The sequence below is a fragment of the Plectropomus leopardus genome, chromosome 18, assembly GCF_026936395.1.
Source record: "Plectropomus leopardus strain MGB_pleo_1.0 chromosome 18, ASM2693639v1, whole genome shotgun sequence".
Classification (NCBI taxonomy): Eukaryota; Metazoa; Chordata; class Actinopteri; order Perciformes; family Serranidae; genus Plectropomus; species Plectropomus leopardus.
Window position 1 is genome coordinate 17,699,248 of NC_142193.1, and position 23,478 is coordinate 17,722,725.

Consider the following 23,478-nt stretch of genomic DNA (forward strand, 5'->3'; position numbering starts at 1 on the left):
TTTTCCCCAGAAACAACACAACATGTGCCGTGCAAGTACACAGCAGCGACGTCTTTAAGAAAATGTCTTTTCTCATCTTAGGACACATTAAAGCCCAGATTACTTAAAATTTGTGTTCTGTCATCAGTATTACAGACATGCCTTTTTACAATGCTGGCCTATGGAAAAAAAAGATTTTTGGGCCAAAGGGCATTTTTCATTGCAATATTGTGAGCAGCCACTAAAAAAGATGGATAATCGATGGAGTTGCCCTTTAATCACTTCAGTGTTATTACAAGCGATGGAAAGATTACATTTCCTGTTTCTATTTTCTGCTACTTCATACTTCTACTCCACTACATTTTAGAAGAAAATATTGTAACTCTTACTCCACTTAATATTTAGATTAATAATACAAAATATGATTAATAAAAAATGATAATGCGTTTTTATAGTTTAGACGAAGAAAGGACTTCATTGGTCCTCACGAGGGAATTCCACCAAGAAGCATATAAAGTGATGGCAATTATCCCTACCCTAACCAGCTGCGATATTAAAGAGATCAATATTCATAATCTAATAATATTATTTAGAATATTTCTCAAATGGGCCACAAAGCGTAATGAGAAGTTTACTTTCAGTGCTTGAAGTGTATTTTGATGCTAATACTTTTTACTTCAGTAACAGAGTATTTTACTGAAATAAAAGACATAAGGACTACAGGACCAGAAATGCTGACAAACATACCTATTTTAAAAACTGGAAATAAATTTGACCCCAAAAAAACTACTGAAAAATACAGTATGTGTAGCACCCGCAAGTTATTCTGCAGCATCCTTAACAACCAACTGCAAAAAGTCCTTTTCAACATTATGTAATCAGAAAATGACATACTGGTTTTAAACCAAATGATCACACAACAAACTACAGCTTCACCCTTCAGATGTCCCTGCTCCCCATCTGTTAGATACTCGCTCAAAATGACCTCTGTCTGCTGATTACCTAATGTTTCTGGCTAAATTTAATCATAACAGTTGTTTTTTTACATCCTTACTGGGCCTTGGTAGTAAATCTGGAGAGAAACATGACCATGATTTTCAAGAATTAAGCCAACATGTTAAATCCAAGTTGTGTATTACTGGGCTCCACTGAGCCTGAACAAACAAATAAAATAACTATACATTATGAATACAAATTTGTTCAATGGGCCTTTTTTTAGAGCTTTCACAGACAGAGAAAGGGAGCTTTTATGCCATGAAACAATCTTAACACCCTTTATCAAATATTTTAATATGAACCTGAAGCATTTTGCTGTATTGTAATATGTGGGGACATTATGACAAAACAAGGCTGTTGCAAATGGGATTAACACCCAAATGAAACCTTGCAAACTGAGGAACGCACAGAAACACAACACACAATTGATGCCATGCAGAGACCAACTGCCAATTGTCATTAGGATCCAAGAAAAACAATAAAAATTCTACAAACACCCTAAAGCCAATGAGCCTAGCTCCTATTATTACAAAGCTGTACACAGAAGAAGAAAATGAACACAAGTCTTTTCTCAGCTGCTAAGGAGGCTCAGCTCATCGACAGCATGCAGACCTCACACAGAAACGACCAACCACATTATAGCCTTAAAAGAAGGCAAGGTGCATCAAACACTCCACATTCAATACAAACTTCTAAGTAAACTTAGCACTGACCAGCCGATACAGAGGCAGATTATCTGGGCACTCTGAGCAACTGAGAAAGACATGAGTGAGCACAGAGACCGTTCTGCCAGCAACAAAAAAGGCATAACTGACAAATTGGTTTCCTAGGAGCTCACTATGTGATCAGAGCCAAGAAGAGGTTAACTTTTCCTACCTTCTGACTGTCTGTTGTTTCCCCACGCTGCTCCAGCATCTTCACACCGCCTTTCAAAGTTTGTTGCAGAGTCAAATCCTCCTGCATTCTTTTAATGGATCTGCAAAAACAGAGTAGATTTACTGATCTAAAATATGCATCATGCTTGCTGTGGGTTAAAGTCGCTGTTGTAGCACAACATGCTTGGTGAAGTATGTGGTGCTACAAATACCATGTCCACTCATCTTACCACACTGTGTACAGGGTTCCCACATATGTCCATGGACAAAATCTTTTCCATGACTTTTCAAGGACCCAAAATATTTTTTTTCTTACCCAATATTTTTATTTCTTGCCCAGCATTTATCAAACACATAAGATTCAAACTCCGCTCAAACATAATTCCAGCATCAACCAAGATGTGTTCAAGGACTGTCGGGAATTTGAAGATTCATCAATAATTTCTGTTTTTTCTACATGGGTAGAAAGACACTTTTGTGATGAACAAATAAACAAAAACAACCAAAACATTCTCATACATTCATATTAGCGCTACGTTATGTTGTCAGCTACAGAAAATAAATTCACCTTGTGTTACATTAATGTAATTTAATTGATTATACACAACAAATTTGCATGACTTTTCTCAAATTTTCAATGATTTTTACTATTTCCAGGCCTGGAAAATGTGATAATGAAATTCCATGACTTTTCCAGGTTTTCCATGACTCTGTGTGTAATATGTGTATAAGCCTATGTGCTAATGTAAAACATGGATTGTAGAAAGGTGGTGCAAGAACTTCAGTTCAAACTAGCTTGTTGTGACAGAGCACAGGTGAACTATGTTACTTTACTCTAAGCAGAAGCCAATGCAATGATCCTTTTGCACAAATCATGAACAAAAACGTGCGCTTTCATCAGCTCAAGGAAATTGGTTATGTCACCTGTGTCTCCTTTTAAGAATCCACTTGTAAATTTCCAGACTTTCACTCCCTAGACTGCACAACCTTGACAGAAATTTTGTTTTGTAAGTTTTGTCTTGACATTTTGCCTACAAGTTTCTTCAAAGACATTTTTAACTACATATTATCAGATGTACATTAAATAGTTAATACTTCACTACAGTCAGGCCTTTTTCTATGCACCCTCAAGACTGCAGTAATTTAACCTCTTTTAACGAAACCCAGTCTGCATACCTCAGTAATGAATAACTAAAGGCCCATATCGAACCTGCCTTTTCTAGGAAAGATTATTGAAAAAGACATTTTCAAGCAACTTCACACTTTCTTGGTGCTTAATAATTACTTTAATGCATTTCAGTCTGGATTTCAGTCGCACCACAGCACTTAGACTGCACTTGTCAAAGTTTCAAATGACATTCATCTGAAAAGTGATGCATCAAAAGTTTGGGTTTTGGCTGCATTCGATATGGTCGATCATAAAATACTGGTCCACAGACTACAAGAGTGGGTGGGACTTTCTGGCACTGCTCTGAACTGGTTTGAATTGTATTTACAAAACAAGAACTATTTTGTTTCAGTTGGTAATTTGGTGTCTGAACAGAAATCACATGTGGACAGCTCTACATATATAGAGTAAGTGCACTGAACATATCAGTGAACACAGTAGAAACTTAAATTATTATATCTGGCCCCAAACAAGTAAGATTAAAGTCAGTACTCATCTTGAATCCTTGGATTTAAAACCTAAAAATCAATACAGAAATCATGGTGTACTTATGGACTCTGACCTAAATTTAAACAGCCACATTAAGACAGACATAAAAAAATCAGCCATTAACACCTGAAAAACATAGCAAGGATTAAAGGATTTCTATCTCAACAAGATTCATAAAAACTTTGTCATGCATTTATTTTCAGCAGGCTAGACTATTGTGATGGTGTCTTCACAGGTCTCAGTAAAAAATCTCTGACAGCTGCAGCTCGTCCAAAATGCTGCTGCCAGAGTGCTGCATCTCTGCACTGTCTATGTGTGTCAAAGGATAAATTTTAAAATACTATTACTCATACATATAGCCCTAAATGGTCTCGGGCCTCAATACATTTCTGATATATTTTTATGGTACAATGCATCAAGACCCCTCAGGTCATCTGGGATGGATTTACTCAGCGTTCCCAGGATCCAAACCAAGCGAGCTGAAGCAGCTTTTAGTTTCTATGCTCCTCACCTGTGGAGCAAACTCACTGAATACCTGAGATCTGCTGAAACTGTTCATTAAGATCGGGGCTTAGAACATTATTGTTTACCGAGGCTTTCCAATAACATATTTACATACATTTGTTTTAAAAATTGCCTACTTTTGCTCTTTGACTGTCTTTTAGTGTTTGAAAGCAATTTTAATATGCACCTAATATATTGAATTTCATGAATTTCTGTGCCCCTGTAAAGCACTTCGAAGTGCCTTTTGTCTACAGGGTACCTTATAAATAAACCTGCCTTGCCATTTAAGAAACAAATGTGGCACTTCTGTTATCAGCACCAAGAAAAGGTCAACTTTCCTACCTTTTTATTCTCTGTTGGTTCATCACACTGCCTTTCACAGTTTGGATATAACATGGCTGAATCAATTCCTCCTGCATTCTGAATCTGCAAAAACAGAGTTGATTTAGTTATCTATAAAATGCATCATGCTTGCTGTAGGCAAAAGCCACTGAAGAATAAAATAATACAGACAAGACAAAAATCACGTGTCCAAACCTACGTGCTAATGTACGACATGCACTGTGGAAGGATGGTGCAAAAATGTCAGCTCCGGGTAGGTGTTGACTAGCTAAGTCACTTTACACTCGGCAAAATCTGATGCAGTGATGCCTCTGCAGAAGTTACTAGAAAGAATGTGAGCTTTAAATTAAACACAGATGTGGCAGTTCTTGTTTATTTAACAACAATAACCAGAAGCTGGCAGTGGTGTTATAGTGTTAACAGCATGAAGCATTGTAGCTATAATATTTATTGGTTGGTAATTTAAGGAGATAAGTATGTAGCGGAAAGTTTTAAGAAAATGTTTGAAGTCTGCATAACAACATGCAAACAGGCAGGTTACTTGGGTTAAAGTAGTCAAGAGCGGTTCAAAAGATAAATTAACAAGGCTTCAACTATTCAGCACATCATAGCATTCCTGCTTTTCACCCAAAACGGCATTTGAGTTATTCAGATGAAAGAATTTGCACATGTACAAAGGTTTGCAGTTGCAGTACAAAATACAAGTCTAATGCGCATATTTAGTTTCTGTTTTTTTGTTGGGTATTAAAGTGCTACATTTGTAATAATGTTTGATTGAATATCCTGGCATATTTTCAATGCAAAAGAACTGTGCAGTATCCTGCTCAGATGGTCTCGGTAGTATGCATGGGATTTTCAATAAAAAGTGTATTGTGAGCAGACTTTCTTTTTTTGCAAATTAATAAATACAAATACTAAAACACAAACAGTCTGTGTTTGTGAGATTTCAGTCTCCTTTGATTACATAACAATTAGGAGATACAGTATCAATGAAAAGAAATGTGTTTCAAATGTCATGCATCTTTTGCCTAAAGTATCTCATCTATGATTTATGTGATCTACTACACTGCTGGTCCATACATACTGTATATACATAAATACTGTATGTATGTATATATATATATTCTCTTTGTGAGAAAAAAAAACTTAATGAAATTGTCATTTTTTTAAAGTTTAGATTATTATTCCAGATATAAACTAAAAATCTCACAAGATAAGGGCACAGTGATAACTTTAACACAAGCTAGAGCCTTCACTCTCTGCACTACTGCCGTACAAAAGTACACAGATAAAACAACCAAATAGCTAATAGAACCATGGCCAAGAGACCAATTTGTCAAAAAAGAAGCATATTTAGTATGTATGATTGTTAAAAACTAAAATAAAGATACATAACATAGACAGAGAATTATATAAAATGTTCATAAAAATATCAAGACCATCTCTGACACAATATTTATAGGATTAATGTGCTCAAACTTGTTCATTTTACATAAACTTCCTGTAGTTGTTACATTCGCTATTTGGGTGAGTTGTATAGTCATTTCCAAGAAAAACGCTGCAGCTGGTTTCCATTTTTTTCCTTTGTGTGCTTGACCCCTACCAAAGCATGACAGATTAATATATGAGTTGTATGATTGCAGGTCCATTATTCTTACCATTTCAGTTTTTTTAAAATCACTTGCTTCAATTCAACATGAAAATGAACCATGCTGACTTGAGTATTTAAGGTTAGATGCTGCCTCTATATAAGTGTTCCTTTTACATGAAAAGACTTTCTACAAATGGACACTTAAAAATACTGCTATAGCTGTAACTATGGTCCAGTGAGAATAAGGAAAACCTGCTGCAGTCTGCAAATGAACTTGGTAGATTTGATCTCCAGTGAGACAACAACACCAAAACACAAAGCCATAAAGTTAAAAGCTTCGAAATATCCTGGAGTAGTGGCCAAGTCAGAGTCCAGACCTCAGTCTAAATGAGAATTTGTTGCAGTACTTGAAATTGCTTTTCACTCACAGTCCCAATTCAGTTTGACAGAGCCTGGGCAGTTTTACAGGGAACAATGGTGGATTGTCTATTATGTGTGGGGCTGACAGATCTATTCACACAGACTCCAGGCTGCACGTGCCTGTTGCCAAAAGTACCAGTAAACTGACTTGAAAGGGGGTGAATGCTGATGCTAATTGCTGGTTGCATTTAATTTGTATCGACTTGTTTGCATTTTTTACATCAACTCTTTGCAGATCAGTGACCAAAAAAAGCTAAATCACATTGACTGGGGCTCAGTAGTAAAACACCAAGGCCTACCTCACGGACGCTAAAGTTGACTTGTTCAACAGGTGTCCACCGCTGCGTCTCTCCACGGTAATACGCAGGCCTATTTGTCCAAAAACTGCCCGTCTCATAGCTTTATTTATTTGATGTCAACATCGGTTGGCAAAGCTAGCTACAAACCCGACAGTTTGCTGTCTCCTTTTACATTTAGACGTAGATGTGCTGGATTGTTGACAACCAGCTGCCCCACCTGCAGGACACTTCCGGCATAACAGCTGTAATAACGGAAGCGCCTGGTCATCAATTTTGTTTGATTTATTGATTTTTATTTATTTATTTATTTATTTATTTATTGAATAACATATAGTTTTCTGGTCATGAAGTGCAAAAGACAAGTATCTTATTGTTTGTAACCAGGATGCCATTCAAACCGAGCTTCTTACATGTAATTTACACAAATCAGGGGGTATTTCACGATTTTCTAATTGAGTGTAGCGACAAAAAACAGCATTTTTTAGCTTTTAATGTTGATTTTTATTTGTTAAGTCTTTTTTATTTAGTTTGTTTATTTGTTTGTCTTTCTCGTCACGAACGTCACGAAATGCAACAGGTAAGTATTTTATTGTTTGTAACTAGGATGTTATTCCCACCGAGCTTCCCACATGTGACCAACATATTAGCCAGGAGTACTTTTGGATTTTCTAATGGAGTGTAGAGACACGAGGCATAGTTTTTAGACATAAATGTTGTTTTTTATCCGTTAAGTATAGGCATTTTTTATTTATTTATTTATTTATTTATTTATTTGAGCCACTTTTGTATGCGTATAGTGACATAAGAATAGGCTCGACGATTGTTGAGTTAGAATAGTCTCCAGTTAAATTGCATGGGTCAAGTACACATTACATAACACAACCATGGCCGGATATGGGCAAGCTTGCTGAAAAAAAAAAAACATTCAAAACACATTCACAACACATATTCCGCGATTTTATTTTGGAATTCTGCACCGAGAGTGTGGCGTTTTATTCTCTCAGCTTGATGCTGTGGATCGATCCAAGAGCGCTGTGAGCAGCAATTACCTGACAGTGCAATGTGAACTGGTGCCGAGGAGGACGCATCTCCCTCTTCTCCTATTTTCATTTTAAAGTTAACTATTCCTGGGATGTGTTTTGTTCAGTTTTCATCCCGAACTACATTTTAGGACCGTGACTGCCATGGAGAACCAGCCACCAGAAGGATCCAGCGGGAGAGCTTTTACGCATCTCACATCTTGGAGCGTCTGTACAGATAACTGTGGAAAAATATAGAAACTGCACAGACTATTCTAGTAACTGCGCTCTGCGTTTAGAGTGTATATAATGAAGTACGGACTGGTGGTTCTTGCCGCTGGCTTTACTGGTTTGCTTAGCTTTAGCCTCCTCGCTGTGGCTATTGGGACAGATTACTGGTACATTATCGATGTGAATAAACCCAACTGCACATGTTCAGACGACCTGAGTTCACATTCTGGACTGTGGCGAATTGTTGAAGGTATGTCAATCCAACTTAAACCTACATGCAGTTCAGAGGATGAGCTGTAATAAAATGGGATGCAACCTTATTTTTTTGCAGAATAACTTTTGCTCTGCTTCTGAACACAGTCATTTTGAGAAGCTTTTGTCCCGTGGCACAAAACGCCTGATCTCAATTGTGCAAATCCCAGTATTGATCGTCTCTGATGTTGACAAAAAGAAAAATCGATGTAACTGCCACTGTGAATTTGATGGCGTTGGGTCTAACATTGTACACACATGGGTCTCGCTTTCCTGTAGCTGTGTTACCAACCATGTTCAGTCAGCAGCATGACAGGAGCTATTTACCATGATTTATTCCTTAACACAAAATTGCTTTCAGTGAGTCTTAGTTTTCTGACACAATGCACAGAAGAGGTGGCTTGGAGAAATAAATGCAATATTATTCACTCCTCAAAAAGATGATAAAAATCTCCCTTTTTACTCAGTTAGTATAATTACCACACAGTGCAAATATATATATATATATATATATATATATATACACACACACACACACACACACACACACATATATATATATATATTGATCCAAATCTCCCAGTATTCATAGTTTTTTCTTGCCATTCTTTACAATAGCTTTAACGCTCTTACATCTGCAGGCAGCTGCAGGCAAACATGTAGGAGGCTGCAAAGAAAATCCTTTTTTTTTTAATACAGCTGCAAATCTGTTTGCTGGCTGCACAATTTGAGATCTCATGTGTCCAGTGTGTTTCTGGCACCCACCTGTCACATAGTAAAGCCGAGTAATAAGTCAAACATAACAATTTAACCTCTTCAAGCAGTGCACCTGTGGCATAGGTGGAATGTGTTCTGACATGGTTATATCATCTACTGCGCTGGCTGAGTTCACAGGAGCAGCAGAGGTGCACACATGCAGGGCTGAGGAAATATGTCACACAGAGAGGTCTTTAATTGGTTTGACTAATTTGAGCACACACCGTGCTACATTTCTTAATAAACTGATCATTATTTGTACTATTCTTGGATAAAAAGTGACCTTGGTTGGTATCCAGTGGCAGTTTTCTATTTTGTCAGCTCTGTCCATGCACCTTGTCATGTCTAACCTTTTCCTTTGACATTTTCAGGAGAGAACAGTAGCTCAGTCATCCCCTCTTTCACAGCAAATATGTCCAGCCTATCAGAAGCAGAAAGGCACCTTCTTGGTGAGTAATTTCTTAATTGATGGGCATAGGAGTTCATAAAGAAGTGGATTTAAATTAATACATTAGTGATTCCTGAAAAAAGTAACTGATAGCTGGCTGCTTAGTAACTTACATTTACAAGCGGCAGAGTGCTGTCTGCAAATCCAATCCAGAAAACGTACCTAAGGAAAACATGTACATTATTGTAAAGGATGGTGAATTTTCTGAAACGCTCCCTGTTTGCAACTTTGACCATGAAATACAATAATAACTTGTCCACTGTGATAGAAGCTATCTTAAACAAGTTTTCAATTTTTTTTATTTTACTCCCCAGCTAACAATGAAAATGACAAGCAGTGGCTCCCTGAATGGTAGAAATCAATCTAAAAAAACCCCAGCTGCTTTTGAAAATGGTTGCACTCAGCAGTATATCTAGATGACTTGTAGTTAAGACACTTAAAAAAATCACAGGAGTCATTTTTAATTTTCAAGCACACAGTAACCGCACTGTGTTTTTGTGTGCATGTGTATTTGCAGGCTTACACAAGGTGGTGGTCATCGTGTTGCCCCTCAGCCTGGTCCTGCTGGTGTTCAGCTGGATCTTTGGACTTGTCAGTTCATTGGCTTGCAGTCCAAAGTTGCTGGCTGGATCCGCATCCTATGTTTTCTTCTGCAGTAAGTCCACAGAGAATTTTTATTGTTTTATTTTTCCTGAGCCTCAGGCTAGGCTGTTATAAAACAAGTCCTTTGTAAGGGTTCATTAGCATGCAAGATGTGTGTGAGAAAGTGTGTGGGTGGCACATTGTACACATACAGGTGTGTGCCCTTGTGTGTGTCAAAGAAAACCCTAGGAATTAACTGTCACCTGCTCGCTCACTTCTGACTTACTTCTGACTTAAAGGAACAGTGTGTGAGATTTAAGGGGATTTGATGGCATCTAATGGTGAGTACTGGATATTGCAACCAGCAGGAACTTCTCCCGTTTCAAATTTCTTCAATGCTCATTGTCCAGGAGGTTTAAACCTGGAGCCAAATTATCTGCAGAGGTCTCTCTCCTCTCCAAAACAAATGGACCTGATGATTAGAACTGGTAAAATCACCAAATAAAGTGTTTTTATGTCACAAATCAGTGTTTTTTCTATGCTTATTAGGAATGTCAGAAACAGGATGCTTGCCCAGCACCTGCTGATGCATGCTTATCTTTTTCTCTTATAGTTTAAGACCCAGATGTTTAGGAGGTTTTTGCCAGGACTCGGTGATTGAAACCAGTAAAAGCACAGAATAAAGCAGTTTCATATTAAAAATCAATGTCTTCCTAATGCTGTTTGGCTTGTCACGGAAGGGCTGCTAACTACGGTGGCCAACACAAAACTGCAAATGGTCCAATCTAAAGGCAGTGTTTGGTTTGTATGTTTTGAGCTAATGTAGAAACATGGTAGTGGAACATAGCAGAATCTGTGGATAAAGCTTATTCTTAGTTAACGAAAACACAGTGATTCTTATTATCAGGTGATTATTCACCAGTATATAATTATTTTGCCAATATATTTCCCTAAATCCAACACACTGGACTTTTAATTGAGCTGAGTTAGGTAATGATCTTTTTACTCACACTGGTTTCTGGGATTTTATTAGGGAATTGGGAGAAAGAAACTTTTTTACTGACAAGAGTGCACTGTGCAAGACTAATATAGCTTTATTCCATCTGTTTGTCACATTTTGGGAATAATACAATTATGGTAGTGGAACCATTTGTAATAAATACGACTACCATATGCTGAATCACAGCTTTGACACCCTTTACAAAACATTACAGTGCTGTAGTATTGTGTGAATTAAAACAGTTTGTAGTGAAGATTTGATATTTTTTTCTTAGTGCTTGCCAGTCAGATTTGCATAAGATAAATCATAATTAAGCTGTTCCTTGATGAGCCTTGAACAACAAACCACCAAACATTCTCACTTTGGACATGGACATAATTATCAGTATTGATCGCAGAATGTGGAGTGATTGCTGATTGTGATAGAATGGCACAAAATTACAGAGGAGCTTGTTCTTGATTAAAAGGTTCAGTCAGACTTCAACCAGAGATCATCAATGCATCCCCTCTCATGTCATTCTCTGTTTCAACTGGCATCCCCATTAAATATCAACAAATGTAATTTCCTCTTTGTTGAAACTGAGTGTGATCACACAGACAGTCCTTTAGATACATTTTGGCCTATCTCACATAATGTTTTATTGATAATCTCAGGCAGATAAATGATAAACACACATCCCCTTTAAATGTTATTGTGACCTCATCAAAGGCACAGCCCGGACATTTGATAAAATACTGAGTTTATGAGCACTTTTAATAATAGCGGTGCAGCTGTGGCTAAGAGGTAGAGCAGCTCGTCCTCTAATCGGAAGGTCAGCGGTTTGATCACGAGCAGCGTATTGAACTTGTGCACACCAATATGCACACAAGCTATCAACCATGTCTTCAAAAGCTATTTTTCTAGCATCAAATAACTAATTTAGACTAGGGCTGTCAAAACAATTATTTTTTTAAAACTGTGAAATAGTGCAATTCCATTATTTTGCATTACAAAATAGTTTTCAAGTCGATATTGAAAAGGTAAAGCAATTCCTTCCAGATGTCTTGATTAGGAATCAAATGACAGCAAAAAGCTTCATGGGACTGGCATAAAATACAGACGGTCAGAGGTCGAGGGACCCCTGTAAAATGATCATGCAGGTTTTCCATCCCCAAAATTTAGCCAAACTTTGGAGCACTATTTCGCCCTCTTCCTGAGAAGCTAGCACAGCATGATTGGTGCCAATGGTCACCGTGGTTGTCTAGTTTACCTGATAACACTGACCTTCATACACAGCCTCTTAAAGGTAACAATTTCTGCTTTCAGTTATTTACACCAAGGTGTTACTTATTAAGCAACACTACTTATTGCAGTGTGGTGGATATCAATAGAGTAAATACTAAATCAATTTATAGAAGTGCTCGTGACAACATTGTCTCACAGTTAGATTCCCATTCTAGTTGATTCATTTTTTTTGTAGTTTTTGTTTTGTTTTTGCTTTTTGTCATTCCCTTTGACTTTTGAGATCTGAGCTCCTATTACATCTATAGAACACTACGGATTTACACTCACTTAGAAAAGCAATACAAATTGAAACATTTTAGTAGAGGAAAGCCAGCTTTTTTAGAGCATCTTGAGCTGCAGAGCTGCAGAATCAGACCTGAGGCCAGATTAATCAGTGCTGCAGAGTGTGATGTGAATTTTAAAGGCCAGTCGATACATAGTTCAACAAGAAACTTTTTGTTTTGTTTTGTTTGTCAAACTAAAATTTCTAACTCAGAGATTGCTCATTTTGGGGTGTAGAGTGCATCCGTATTTTCTTGTGTCAAAATGGGGTGCCATTTTCCACACTGATGTTCATGATTGGACTTGGCTCACCTGCACCTTTTCAGAGTGAATTGAACCTGCTGTCTTTATTTGCTCCCCTTTAAAATGATGCAGGTTCAGCTGTGATTGTCAGGTAAAACCATTACATATCTGAAGTATGGCCTTAAACATATCATAAACCTTGAAATACTTCAGATGCCATAAAGGAGATCTGTCCATATGAAAGAGTAGTAAATGCTGGAAAATTGAAACTGAATTTCCAACAGAATAGGAGCTCAAAGATAAGACTGAGCATTGTCCTTATTGACAGACATTGGAAAGTCCTTTTCAAGCAGAAATGTTGGTTTTGCCTATACAGTAAGGGAGTACAGGGTTATGCTTTCATCAGCAATACAGTATATCAAGATTGCTTTTCTTCCATTCCTGTGAAGGGTTCAGCTGTTGAGCAGTGACAATAAATAGAATATCCATCAAAGAATGCATTTGATGAGGTCCATACTTAATGGAAATGAGTTTGAATCTCCATTTGGATGCGGGTGAGGTTGGATGCATGAATCTGTCACAGAGGTAGAGGGTCTTATTACTGAATATACTTTGCCATCTCTGCTGACAGGCCCAACCTTCATGTCACACAGTAGAGACAGCTAATTTCAGGCTTTGCAGCAAATGGCCTGTCCACAGCTCTACATCACAAGACTGCAGACACCTATCCTCTTCCACTTTCAAAACTTTCTTTGATAGACAGAAAAAAAGGGGTGATCACAGCAAAGTACTTTGACAGAGTATTGGCAGTGGCCAGTGAGTGTTAAATTTAACACTTATTATCATCTCAGAACACCAGAAAATGTGATTTTAATGATACACTGACTCTGATTGTCACCACTAGCGTTACATAGTTTACACAGTAATTTAACAAACTGAATGCTTTTTACTCTACATGTACCAGTGCAAGTATTACAGTGAACAGTTTACAGTTAACAGCACAATCGGTGTCATTCCTGGATTTTCTAGTAATTAACTGAAATTTCAGCACTCAAATTAATTTACATTCCTTTTTTTCTTCCTACAAACATCTTAATGTTAATTGCAATAGATCATTTTAAAGACCACAAGTAACGTTTATTCTTCTAAAAACTGTAAGGCAAAATTATATCAAGTCTTACAAGAATTCACTTTAGTTCTCTTAAAACTGCATGAGGTTATAAAATTAAAGTTAAAAACACAATTAGCAACACAATTTAGAGCAGTGACAACAAAGGCACAATGTACGGGCCATCATCTTAACCACATGCACTTTTAAAAAGGCTTCTAAATCTGCAGTGTTAGCTTTCATAACATCCTCCTCTTTTCCATCTAATACTATGCAGGTATGACAACAATTACTGAAAAAGGCAATTCAGAAGTTTATCAACAACAAAGTAGATAACAGGGTATGAGTTCTTTTGGAGAACATTGGCATTTCCACCTCAATGGAACTGCAGATGGTGCAGGCCTTGCCTCCATTTAGCAAGTCAAATGAGAAATGTGTGTATGCATTTCCATCACTCATGCTAAATGGTTTTATTGGTCCATATTATGGTGATGTCTTCCACTGATGATCTTAAACTCACTGCCTGGTATGGAGACTGCACCGAACAGTACTGCAAAGCCCTGCAAAGAGTATTTCTACTAGCTGGACTTACTATAGTCGCTGCTTTACCCTGAGGGATGTTTACACCAAGCCATACAAAAATAAAGCCAGGAAAGTCATTACAGATCGCAACCACCCAGATACCCACATTACACCAAGCTGGCAGAGAGAGGCTCAGGAAGAGCTTCTACCCTCAAACAACTAGGATCCTAAATGAACCCCACATGCATTTCACTGAAATAATATTCTTATGATTTCATGTGACAAATAAAGTCATTGGTTGATTGATTGCTTGATTGATTCATTGATTGAAGTGAGTTAGCAGTATATGGGTGCGCATGTGCAAGGCCTGATTTATAAAAAATGTTAACAGCCTGCATGTTGCATCTCTTAGTTCTGAAACTGGAGAAAAGTGAAAACTGATAAACTTGTGCCCAAATAAGCTTCAGCCTTTAACTGATATAGGTAGAAATGTTAATTAACTACTACTACCACTTTGCGGATGTATGCCTCTGACAACCAGTCAAGATACAGTTCATCCATGTATGTCCAGATCAATAATATATGAAATGACGGCTTTAATAAAAGGTATTTAGTGTATTTTTTTCTGGTGAAATGGAAGTTATCACCATATTGAAATGTATGATTACAGTAAATAATTCCTAGTAAGAATTTACAATAGAGTACAAAGAACTAAGAGAGAGCTTTGTCACATGGTGCAATGACTATCACCTGAAGCTCAATATCAGCAAAACCTACAAGCTTGTGATGGACTGCAAGAGGAACAAGAAAGAACACAAAGTTTTAGCCATGTCATTAGACAATGCTTAAAATATGGATGCTACGGCAGAGGACAACAAATTCTAAAATATGGATGCTTCACACACACCTTCCCCCTAGCAGCACAGAAGATCTATACAGACAGCACAGTTTCAAATGATTGACCCATGATTAGAGTCACCAATATAGTATCTGACCTCCAACCTTTTGCATATAAAATGTAATCAGTTTACTCTAGACATTTTTGTGAATTTTTTTGTCATAATTAGAACATAAACTCTTGAATTATGGCCAAAATGTGTTTTGTGAGGTCACAACCTTCCAACCAAAGCCATCACCAGTGCACAGGCAGAAAAATTAAAAGTAAAATAAAATTGAAAAATCTAGAAAAAAAAGAAAGTGTCCTCACTTTCTCTGATAAACATTTATGCATTTTGTTAAACATAATCACTTCATTTCTTTTGTCAGCATGAAAAAATACAGTGAATTTGATGCAATGTTGAACTTTTGGCCAATGCTCAGGCACTTGAAACAACAGCTGATATGCATAGCCTGACAAATAAAACACCAAAACATCCTTAAAATCTCATCACCACTAGTTGAGAAGTTTTGCAAACTCTAGAGGTCTGAATTGTTCCATTGTCAGTGTTATATGTTGTCTGCACAAAGTTGTACATCTAGGCCAAGGACACCTCATAGGACAGGTTGAACACAACATGAGATTTAAACAGTTCATCAAATGCAGCTAGGTAGACGGCTCCCTGTCAGTGGATGAGCTGTTTGTCCACAATGACATATAAAGTGTCAGTCTTTGTTCTGCCTTAGAACAAGGAGGTACAGCTGCTGACTCGCTTCCCCTCAGGTCATCGTAAATGCTGCAGTATGACTACAAAGCAGAAAATAATAAAATGAGACCATAACAAGACCATTTCAGAGTGGGGTGAAAACCTCTGATGAAAGCATGCCTTGATTGGTTAATTAAAAAAAGCAAACTACTCCTGCTGCCAAAGTGCTGTCCACTGTGTAATGATGTGTACCTTAAATATCACCACATCAAAATATATTATAGAATATTAAAAATCTAGTTAACCAACATGAAAAGACTGGTGGTGAAGGCCTCAAGTTGCCTCCTGCTGCCTGTGTCTCAGCCAAAACGTTACTCCTGAACACAGCCAAAGACTACAGCCAATGACCAACCAGCACATACGTTCTGTGCCTATGAGAGGAAATAACTTTACACATCAGCAGGAGACAAAAGTCTCATCATTCAAAAAGGAAACCCGAAAGACCAACAGAACAGATTCAAGACTTATGTTAGCCAGTTATCAAACTAACAACACAACCTGATATTGAAAGACTGTGATATTTAACAAGCGCTAGCAAACAATAACACCAACAATTAAAAAATATATATATAAAAAAATTATCTAATATTACCAGTTTGTCCCAGTCTATGCCCCACTGACTTTAGCCATTTACTTTACCTTCCTCACTTCCATTTCTCTTCTCATGCATCTAGTTGACCTGCCAATCAGAGTGATTTTGCTCATAGACAGGCTCTGCCTTTTCCAACGCTGATTCAACATGCGGAATCTGTAAAAAAAAAAAAAAAAGCAACAAGGTAAGAGCCATCGAGGGCCAAAGGGGAGGGACATACCACAAAAACTAGGAGGACAGCAGCTCACTGACTTTTTGACATTGACCCCAATTGCTGGCTTGGTGTGTCAGGGCAGTAACAGGCCACTGACATCTATTCGTTGAGGTATCTAGTACCCTGCTGAGCATCATTGAAGTGCTACTGTGATACTGAATGCAAAAACATAGTTCTGAATCCAAAACCAAAAAACCAATCAAAAAATTCAAATGTCAGACTTAATCTTAATTAGCATGGACCTTCATCATGAATTTCTCACATACACACAAAATACTAAAATACATGCAATTTGACATATTTCTGTAGAAAAGCAAAATACGAACAAACCCAATCATACTCATAGCCCTTTGGAGAAAAGGCATTATTCAGAGTTCAACAATCCCCAAACATCACCTCTCCCTCTAACGTCGGATTGAGCTCCTCCTGCAAAGATCTGAAAACCTCCATGAGGAGAATCAGCCCAGGATTATTTGAAGCCCACATTTTTTTCTCTCACTAGTTGGCCTATTGTATCTGTTAATTATGTATAATTCAAATGTCAAGGAAGTTGTGCTTCAGAAAACGAGTTGCTTTAAATTGCACGACATCCTGACCCCCTGCCGTCATCAGTAAAACATCTGACCATAGTTCTACAAGAGAGGTAACAGACAAAAAGTACTACTTTAGGTTCAGATTCATTATATTTAGATTAAATAACATTTAACTGTGCACTAAAAGATAACTTCAATAATGAAATTTTTCTACCTCATTAATTTCCATACATTGCATCCCAACATTATGGGAAACGTTAACTTTAGAGTCAGTGCCGAATCTGCAATAAAGCAAAACAGTTGGTAGCTCTTTTTCACCCTTCAACACAGAAATGCTTGTTCCAGTATAATTAGATCTAGCGCTCACCCTCCAGGGAGTAGAACTGCCCACTCTATGCGACTCTCTCCTTGGCTCGAAGAGCAGGACAGGTTATCTGAGAGGGAACTAGAACTCGATTGATGTACAAACATAACACAACAATACTTTGACATTTTGGGGCATATCTTATGAGAAGAGTAAGAACACCCTTTTTCTATCCATTAGGAAAGCTGGTAAAAAAAACAAACAGTTCCAGCTCCTTACTGTGAAACCACAACCACACACATTTTTACATTCCTGTTTGTTAACTGATTGCACAAGATTTACTGTGTCGATTAAAGATCTTTAGAGGGTGCTTGAGACAGATTTTTTACATTTGGATGGAGCCAGATTAGCTGTGTCCCCTACTAATCGTCTTCCGGCTCTTGCTTCAAAGGACAGGTTTGAGAGTGGTATCAGTTTCATCTCAGTCTCCACAAGAGAGTGAATGAGCACATTTCCCAAAATGTCATATTCTTTTAAAAAGGGCAAGCTCTGGTTTTACATCAGTGGCTCTGTCACATCCATTAAAGCCAAAAGACAATCTAGCCAAGAGAGCAAACAAAGGTTTACGGAGATGATTTTTCCTCTGACAATGACTGAAGATTATATTTTCCATAGTGAACACACATAAAATGCTTCCTGCTTTTCAATTTCAGTGATGAAACCAGAGTATGACAATCCAGGTTACAGTCTAATGGTGGACTTGTGACTCGCAGGGGGGTATAGAAATGAGTTCCTGTTGCCTACTGTGCTTCTTCACTCAAGTTCCAGAAATTGTGGAGCATGAATCATTCACATTCAACAGCAAGCAACAGATCATTTCTTGGGTCAGCTAGTGTTAGCTTATATTGACCAGTTATTTTTAATTATCACATTGGCACTGACAGAAATGAAAAGGTATATTTCTATTCAATTTAACCTTTGTACAGGTAATCTCATTGAGAGATGATGAGTCTCATTCTCAAGACAGGCCTGTTTTGGACAACATGCAATATAACAACAATTAGTAACAGATTTATCAATAGTTTATCAATAGTACATACAACATACACAAGCTAAAGTGCCAAGTGGAAGCAGATTGGAAAAATACTAAAAACAGAAAAATTTTCCAAAGATGCTTTTTCCGATGCCCTTGAAATAAGATTGAAATCCCCTGGTGGGATAAAGCTGAACAGCTACAGTCCTGCTGTAACATGTTTCAAGTTGATTATAGGTCTTACCTGAGAAATCACAGCTGAACCTGCATCTGTTCAAATGGGAGCACACAAAGAAAGGATGTTCAATTACTCTGAAAGGGTGCAGGTGAGCCAAGTCCAATAGCGTCCCTTTTCGACACAAGACAATACAGATGCACTTTACACCCCAAAACAACCTATATCTGAGTTAGAAATGTTTGTGTGAGAGATAGTGTACAATGTACGGCATTCTGGCTTCAGGTCTGATTCTGCAGCTCTGCAGCTCAAGATCATTTTAAAAAGCTAGCTTTACTCCATTGAAATGTCTCAGCTAATATTGCTTTTCTAAGTGAACAAAATAGATGTTTAACAAATCCTTAGTGTGGCAGTGGTGCGGTAAGAGCTCAGACCTCGCTTGAAGTCCAAGGGAACTACCAAAAGCCATGGAGTACACAGAAGACAATACATAATGGATGTATTGTAGAGTAGAACTAAGGTGAAAGCTGGCCCATGTAGGAGCACTAATAGACTGCAATGGAAAGCTAAGTATCAGACAGACTGTGTTAATGAGCACTTGTATAAACTTTTTTAGTATTTACTCCATTTATTTCTGTCACACTACAATAACCAATGTCCTTCAACCAGTGGCGTCATTGTGTACAATGAAAATTCTGCCCTATCATCTCTTTTTAAATAAACACGATCATTATTTAAGAATTCTGAGAAAAGTTAAATGAAACAAATCTGCTGTGTGTAAATTCTGTAATTGGAGACTGAAACTGTTATCTTTATGAGGCTGTGACGCACTCGTGAAGCACAAAGGTGTGGTATCTTGTGAAACTAGACAGCTAAGGTGACCACTGGTATCAACAACGTCGGCACAGCCTCTCAGGAAGGGAGCTAAATAACACTCCAAAGTTTGGTAAAATTTTGGTGAGGGATGACTGGCAAGGCCATTTTCAAAGGGGTCTTTTGAACTCTTACCTCAAAATCTCTAAATGAAAATCCGTTCTATTGCTACCCACAAGTCTCCCCTAAACTTGAGAAGGTTTATTCCCAGTAAGTGTTTTATTCCTTACAATCATATGTATTCTACCCTACACCTTCAAACTAAAACGATTGGCTATATTTGTCTTTTTAAGAAAAAGGAAAGCCAGCCTATTTGAAGAACAATGAATCTCCATATTGATACACATTTAAACATGACTGTTGTTTTGCTCAAAATGCAAACTGTATTGCTATGCACATCAGATAATGAGACAGCAGTATGCGATTCCAATTCTCCATTATTAACATAGTTGTCAACTAGCCTATATACTTCAACGGCATTTGTGAATTCCTGCATTTCCCCTATGAAAAATCTGGGGGTGTGACTGAATTTAACAAGATTAATCTATGTGAAAATTATTTGCTAGGGACTGTTAACTATTACTTATATGGGGGGGTTAGTGCAAAACTGGGAAGACAATCAAAATTATTTTTTAAGCACTGGGGACAGAGTTATGTTTTTTGGGGTTTGGCTTTGGGCAGGGACAACTTTAAACAGCTGCATTTTGTATTTATATATTCCACTAGAACCCCAAAACCTCGGTTGGAAAGGCATGTTTTCTCAAATAATAAATCTCCAAAATCACATCTTTTCTCATAGCTGTGGACCGTGAGATATTATTAATGGTGGAGGGAGGGTCATTCATTTTCCTCCAGTCCCTCTGGAATCCTCAAGGAAAAATATTGCTGGCTCTGGGGAGGGTCATGATATAAAAACGAAGTCACACCGCAGCTACCCCCCTACTCTGATAAATAAAGTATAGTCCCCTAGCCCTTTCTGAAAGGGATGTCTGCAGATAGTACTGTTCATGGCATTGGTACTTGCTAGCCTTTCTTTCTGTCTTTCTATCTTTCTGCTCCCTCTATCTACTCTGATGTGCTCACCTGCTAATCAAGCACATCATAGATTTTGAGAGAGCCCACAGTTGTGATTTTGAATGATCATTTGCAATTAACCCGGGTTAATTACAGATGATTGTGCAGTGTGTAGTGCCTCTGCCTTCCATGGTGCCACTCTAAAGGTCAGTCTGAATTGCACATGCAGTGGTGGCTCCTCGGTATTTGAAGCGTTTTTTGGGGGTTGGCATTCAGTGATGTTGTTCCTGTCAGAATAACTTAGCTGGGTTTTTGTTCATGACTCATCTGTTTGGGAACTCAAAAACAAACAAAAAAACGATACACCGTAGAAATTTATTACGTAGGGAGTGCTCCTGTTGAGTAAATGATTTGATTATATTTAGAAGCACTTTACTGGAATAATTTGCATATGAATGAGAACGAAAATAATTTTCTTGCAACTGCTTTAAATAGTTTATTCTTCAAGATTATACTAATTGTTTCTCATTAATGAGCCAAGTCTGTTATCTAATGAAATCCATTGAGTTAACTGAATATAATTAGGTTGAAAAAGGATTATTTGCTAATTATTTTGTCACCTTAATGACCCCATTGTAAAAGTGGTTTAATATAAGACATCATGATGATTATAGTGTTTGATTAGCTGAGAAGGGTCTCATGCCTTGAGAATTCATTACAGTAATCCTTCAACATGGATCCATTTCCATGGCACAGGCACAATGCAATGTGTTCAGTGGTGCCATCTGTCTGTTTCTGTGTATTAACAGGTCTTTTTACCCTGTCTGGGGTCAGCATCTACGTCAGATACTCTGACCTGGCCATGGAGGAGTTCCAGCAGATAGTGTCCCCAGAGAGCCTCGCCCATGTGGACGTGTCCTTCGGATGGTCCTTCGCCATAGCGTGGCTCTCCTACAGCCTGGAAGTGGTCACCGGCCTGCTGCTCATGCTAGCTGCCAGAATAACTCAGATGAAGGGATGCTATGACTCTGGTGTGACCATCGCTATGTTATAGATTTATATTTTTTGGTGATCAAGTGAATGATATAGAAGCATAATGAGAGAAAAAATGGCTCTGTTTTTTTCCTGAATCAACAAAATAATAATCTTGTTAATTCATAAAAATAAGAATTTTTCTCCTTCATTCAGGAAACCAAGTAATTTTTTTAATTTAAACTTTTGTCAGAATAAATGATAATAATAATAATAATAATAATAATAATAATAATAATAATAATAATAATAATAATAATAATAATAATAATAATAACTTCATTAAGTAAGAAAAATGAACATTCTCATCCCCAATTGTCAAATATCGCTGCTTGGTCAGAGCTGTTAAACTCTACATATTACGTGTTATAGGTATCCTCCTCCATTTGCTGTTGACATTCAGGGACAGAGTGTAAATTTAGGCCTGTTAAAATCGAGTCTTTTCAAAATACACTTCTATTTTCACTGGAAAAATACATTTTCTGCTCATCAGATGTGAGGTTATCAAAATAAACTTACACCATCGGTAAAACACCTCATAATTACATTTGTATCCCTCTGCAACACAAGCACATGGTTAGGTTTAGGCAACAAAAGCACCTGGTTAGTTTTTTAGAAAAAAAACATCATGGTTTGGCTCGACACTCATACAAGCAAACAGTCAACTCCTGGGTGAAAGTCAATGGTTTGCTGGGCCCATCCTCTTCTCCTCCTGCCGGACTTATAGGAACTTTTGGGCTCCTTATATTAAGTTGTTACTGACAGCATTTGTAACATCCAGCGGCATATCATACTTCCGTGACAGATTCTGTCTGGTTGTGCCATAAACTGACACCGCCTGTCAGCATATATTGAACCGCAACAGGTGCCGTCCATTCAACCAGTGGCATATCATACTGCTGTGAAAGGTGCAGTTCAGCCACCCTACACCGTCTAATTTCACCATCACTCTCTGACGCTGAAATATGACCGAGCAGCAGTATTTGACAACTTCGAAATGAGAACAGGCTGGAAAAACAGAGCAGATTTGGTCCATCGAACTTTTCTCAGAATTCTTAAATAATAATCTTGTTAATTAATTTAAAAAAAAGGAAAGGTTTCTCAGATTTCTTTCGTAATTCAGAAAAACAGGGCAATGCATTGTGCTCTCAGAATGTAAAAGCCCACAGAATGGTATATTATTGCTGTTGTTTTTTATTTATTTTTTTGTACTGATGTAAAACAGATTTGAATGTCGTCTTGTAATATTATCAAACAGGTCAAAGGCCAAAGCAACAAAATGTAAATGCAAGCTAGATTTACATAACTGCAAAAACAGGCACATAGCTATATCAGTGATGCTGTTTCCGCTGGCTTGTTATGACGACAGCTGCCTTTCATCCTCTCAGTATCATTGTGTATCCATTGTCCCAGTCCAGATTATTATAATACAGCCACAAACAGAACAAAGGGGCTCACCATTCAGAATGTAATTACTGTCGAAATTAGAAGTATTATTCTTCCCTGTTAGCCTTTTGTTGCCATGTTTGTCCATAAATGTAACCATTATGTAAAAAATTATGTAGGAGTTTGTGTAGTGATTCATTTAGCAGTAGGTTTTTGGTGAGATTTGCCCCAAAATATGTTTGTAATTTACAAAGAGCAGCTTCGTCTACGAACCAAATACAGACTCACTGTCCTGAAATATCACCGCAGA

General features: G+C 37.6%; 1 protein-coding gene and 1 long non-coding RNA gene across 2 annotated transcripts in view; one reads left to right on the forward strand and one right to left on the reverse strand.

Moving 5' to 3' along the window:
• The window catches only part of LOC148186475 (uncharacterized), a 46,101-nt gene extending 39,199 nt beyond the window's left edge, over positions 1–6,902 (reverse strand). Inside the window, exons 1-3 of the long non-coding RNA XR_015774824.1 lie at positions 6,664–6,902; positions 4,354–4,437; positions 1,852–1,951 (exon numbers count right to left, since the gene is read on the reverse strand). This is a non-coding gene — a long non-coding RNA (uncharacterized LOC148186475). The remainder of the gene's footprint in view (positions 1–1,851; positions 1,952–4,353; positions 4,438–6,663) is intronic.
• A 766-nt stretch (positions 6,903–7,668) lies between these two features.
• LOC121956076 (transmembrane protein 235) lies at positions 7,669–22,936 on the forward strand. The gene is made up of 4 exons (XM_042504165.2): positions 7,669–8,163; positions 9,293–9,370; positions 9,887–10,024; positions 21,560–22,936. The coding sequence occupies exons 1-4, from the start codon at positions 7,992–7,994 to the stop codon at positions 21,802–21,804; spliced, it is 633 nt and encodes a 210-aa protein (XP_042360099.1). The 5' UTR covers positions 7,669–7,991; the 3' UTR covers positions 21,805–22,936.
• The last annotated feature ends 542 nt before the right edge of the window (positions 22,937–23,478 follow it).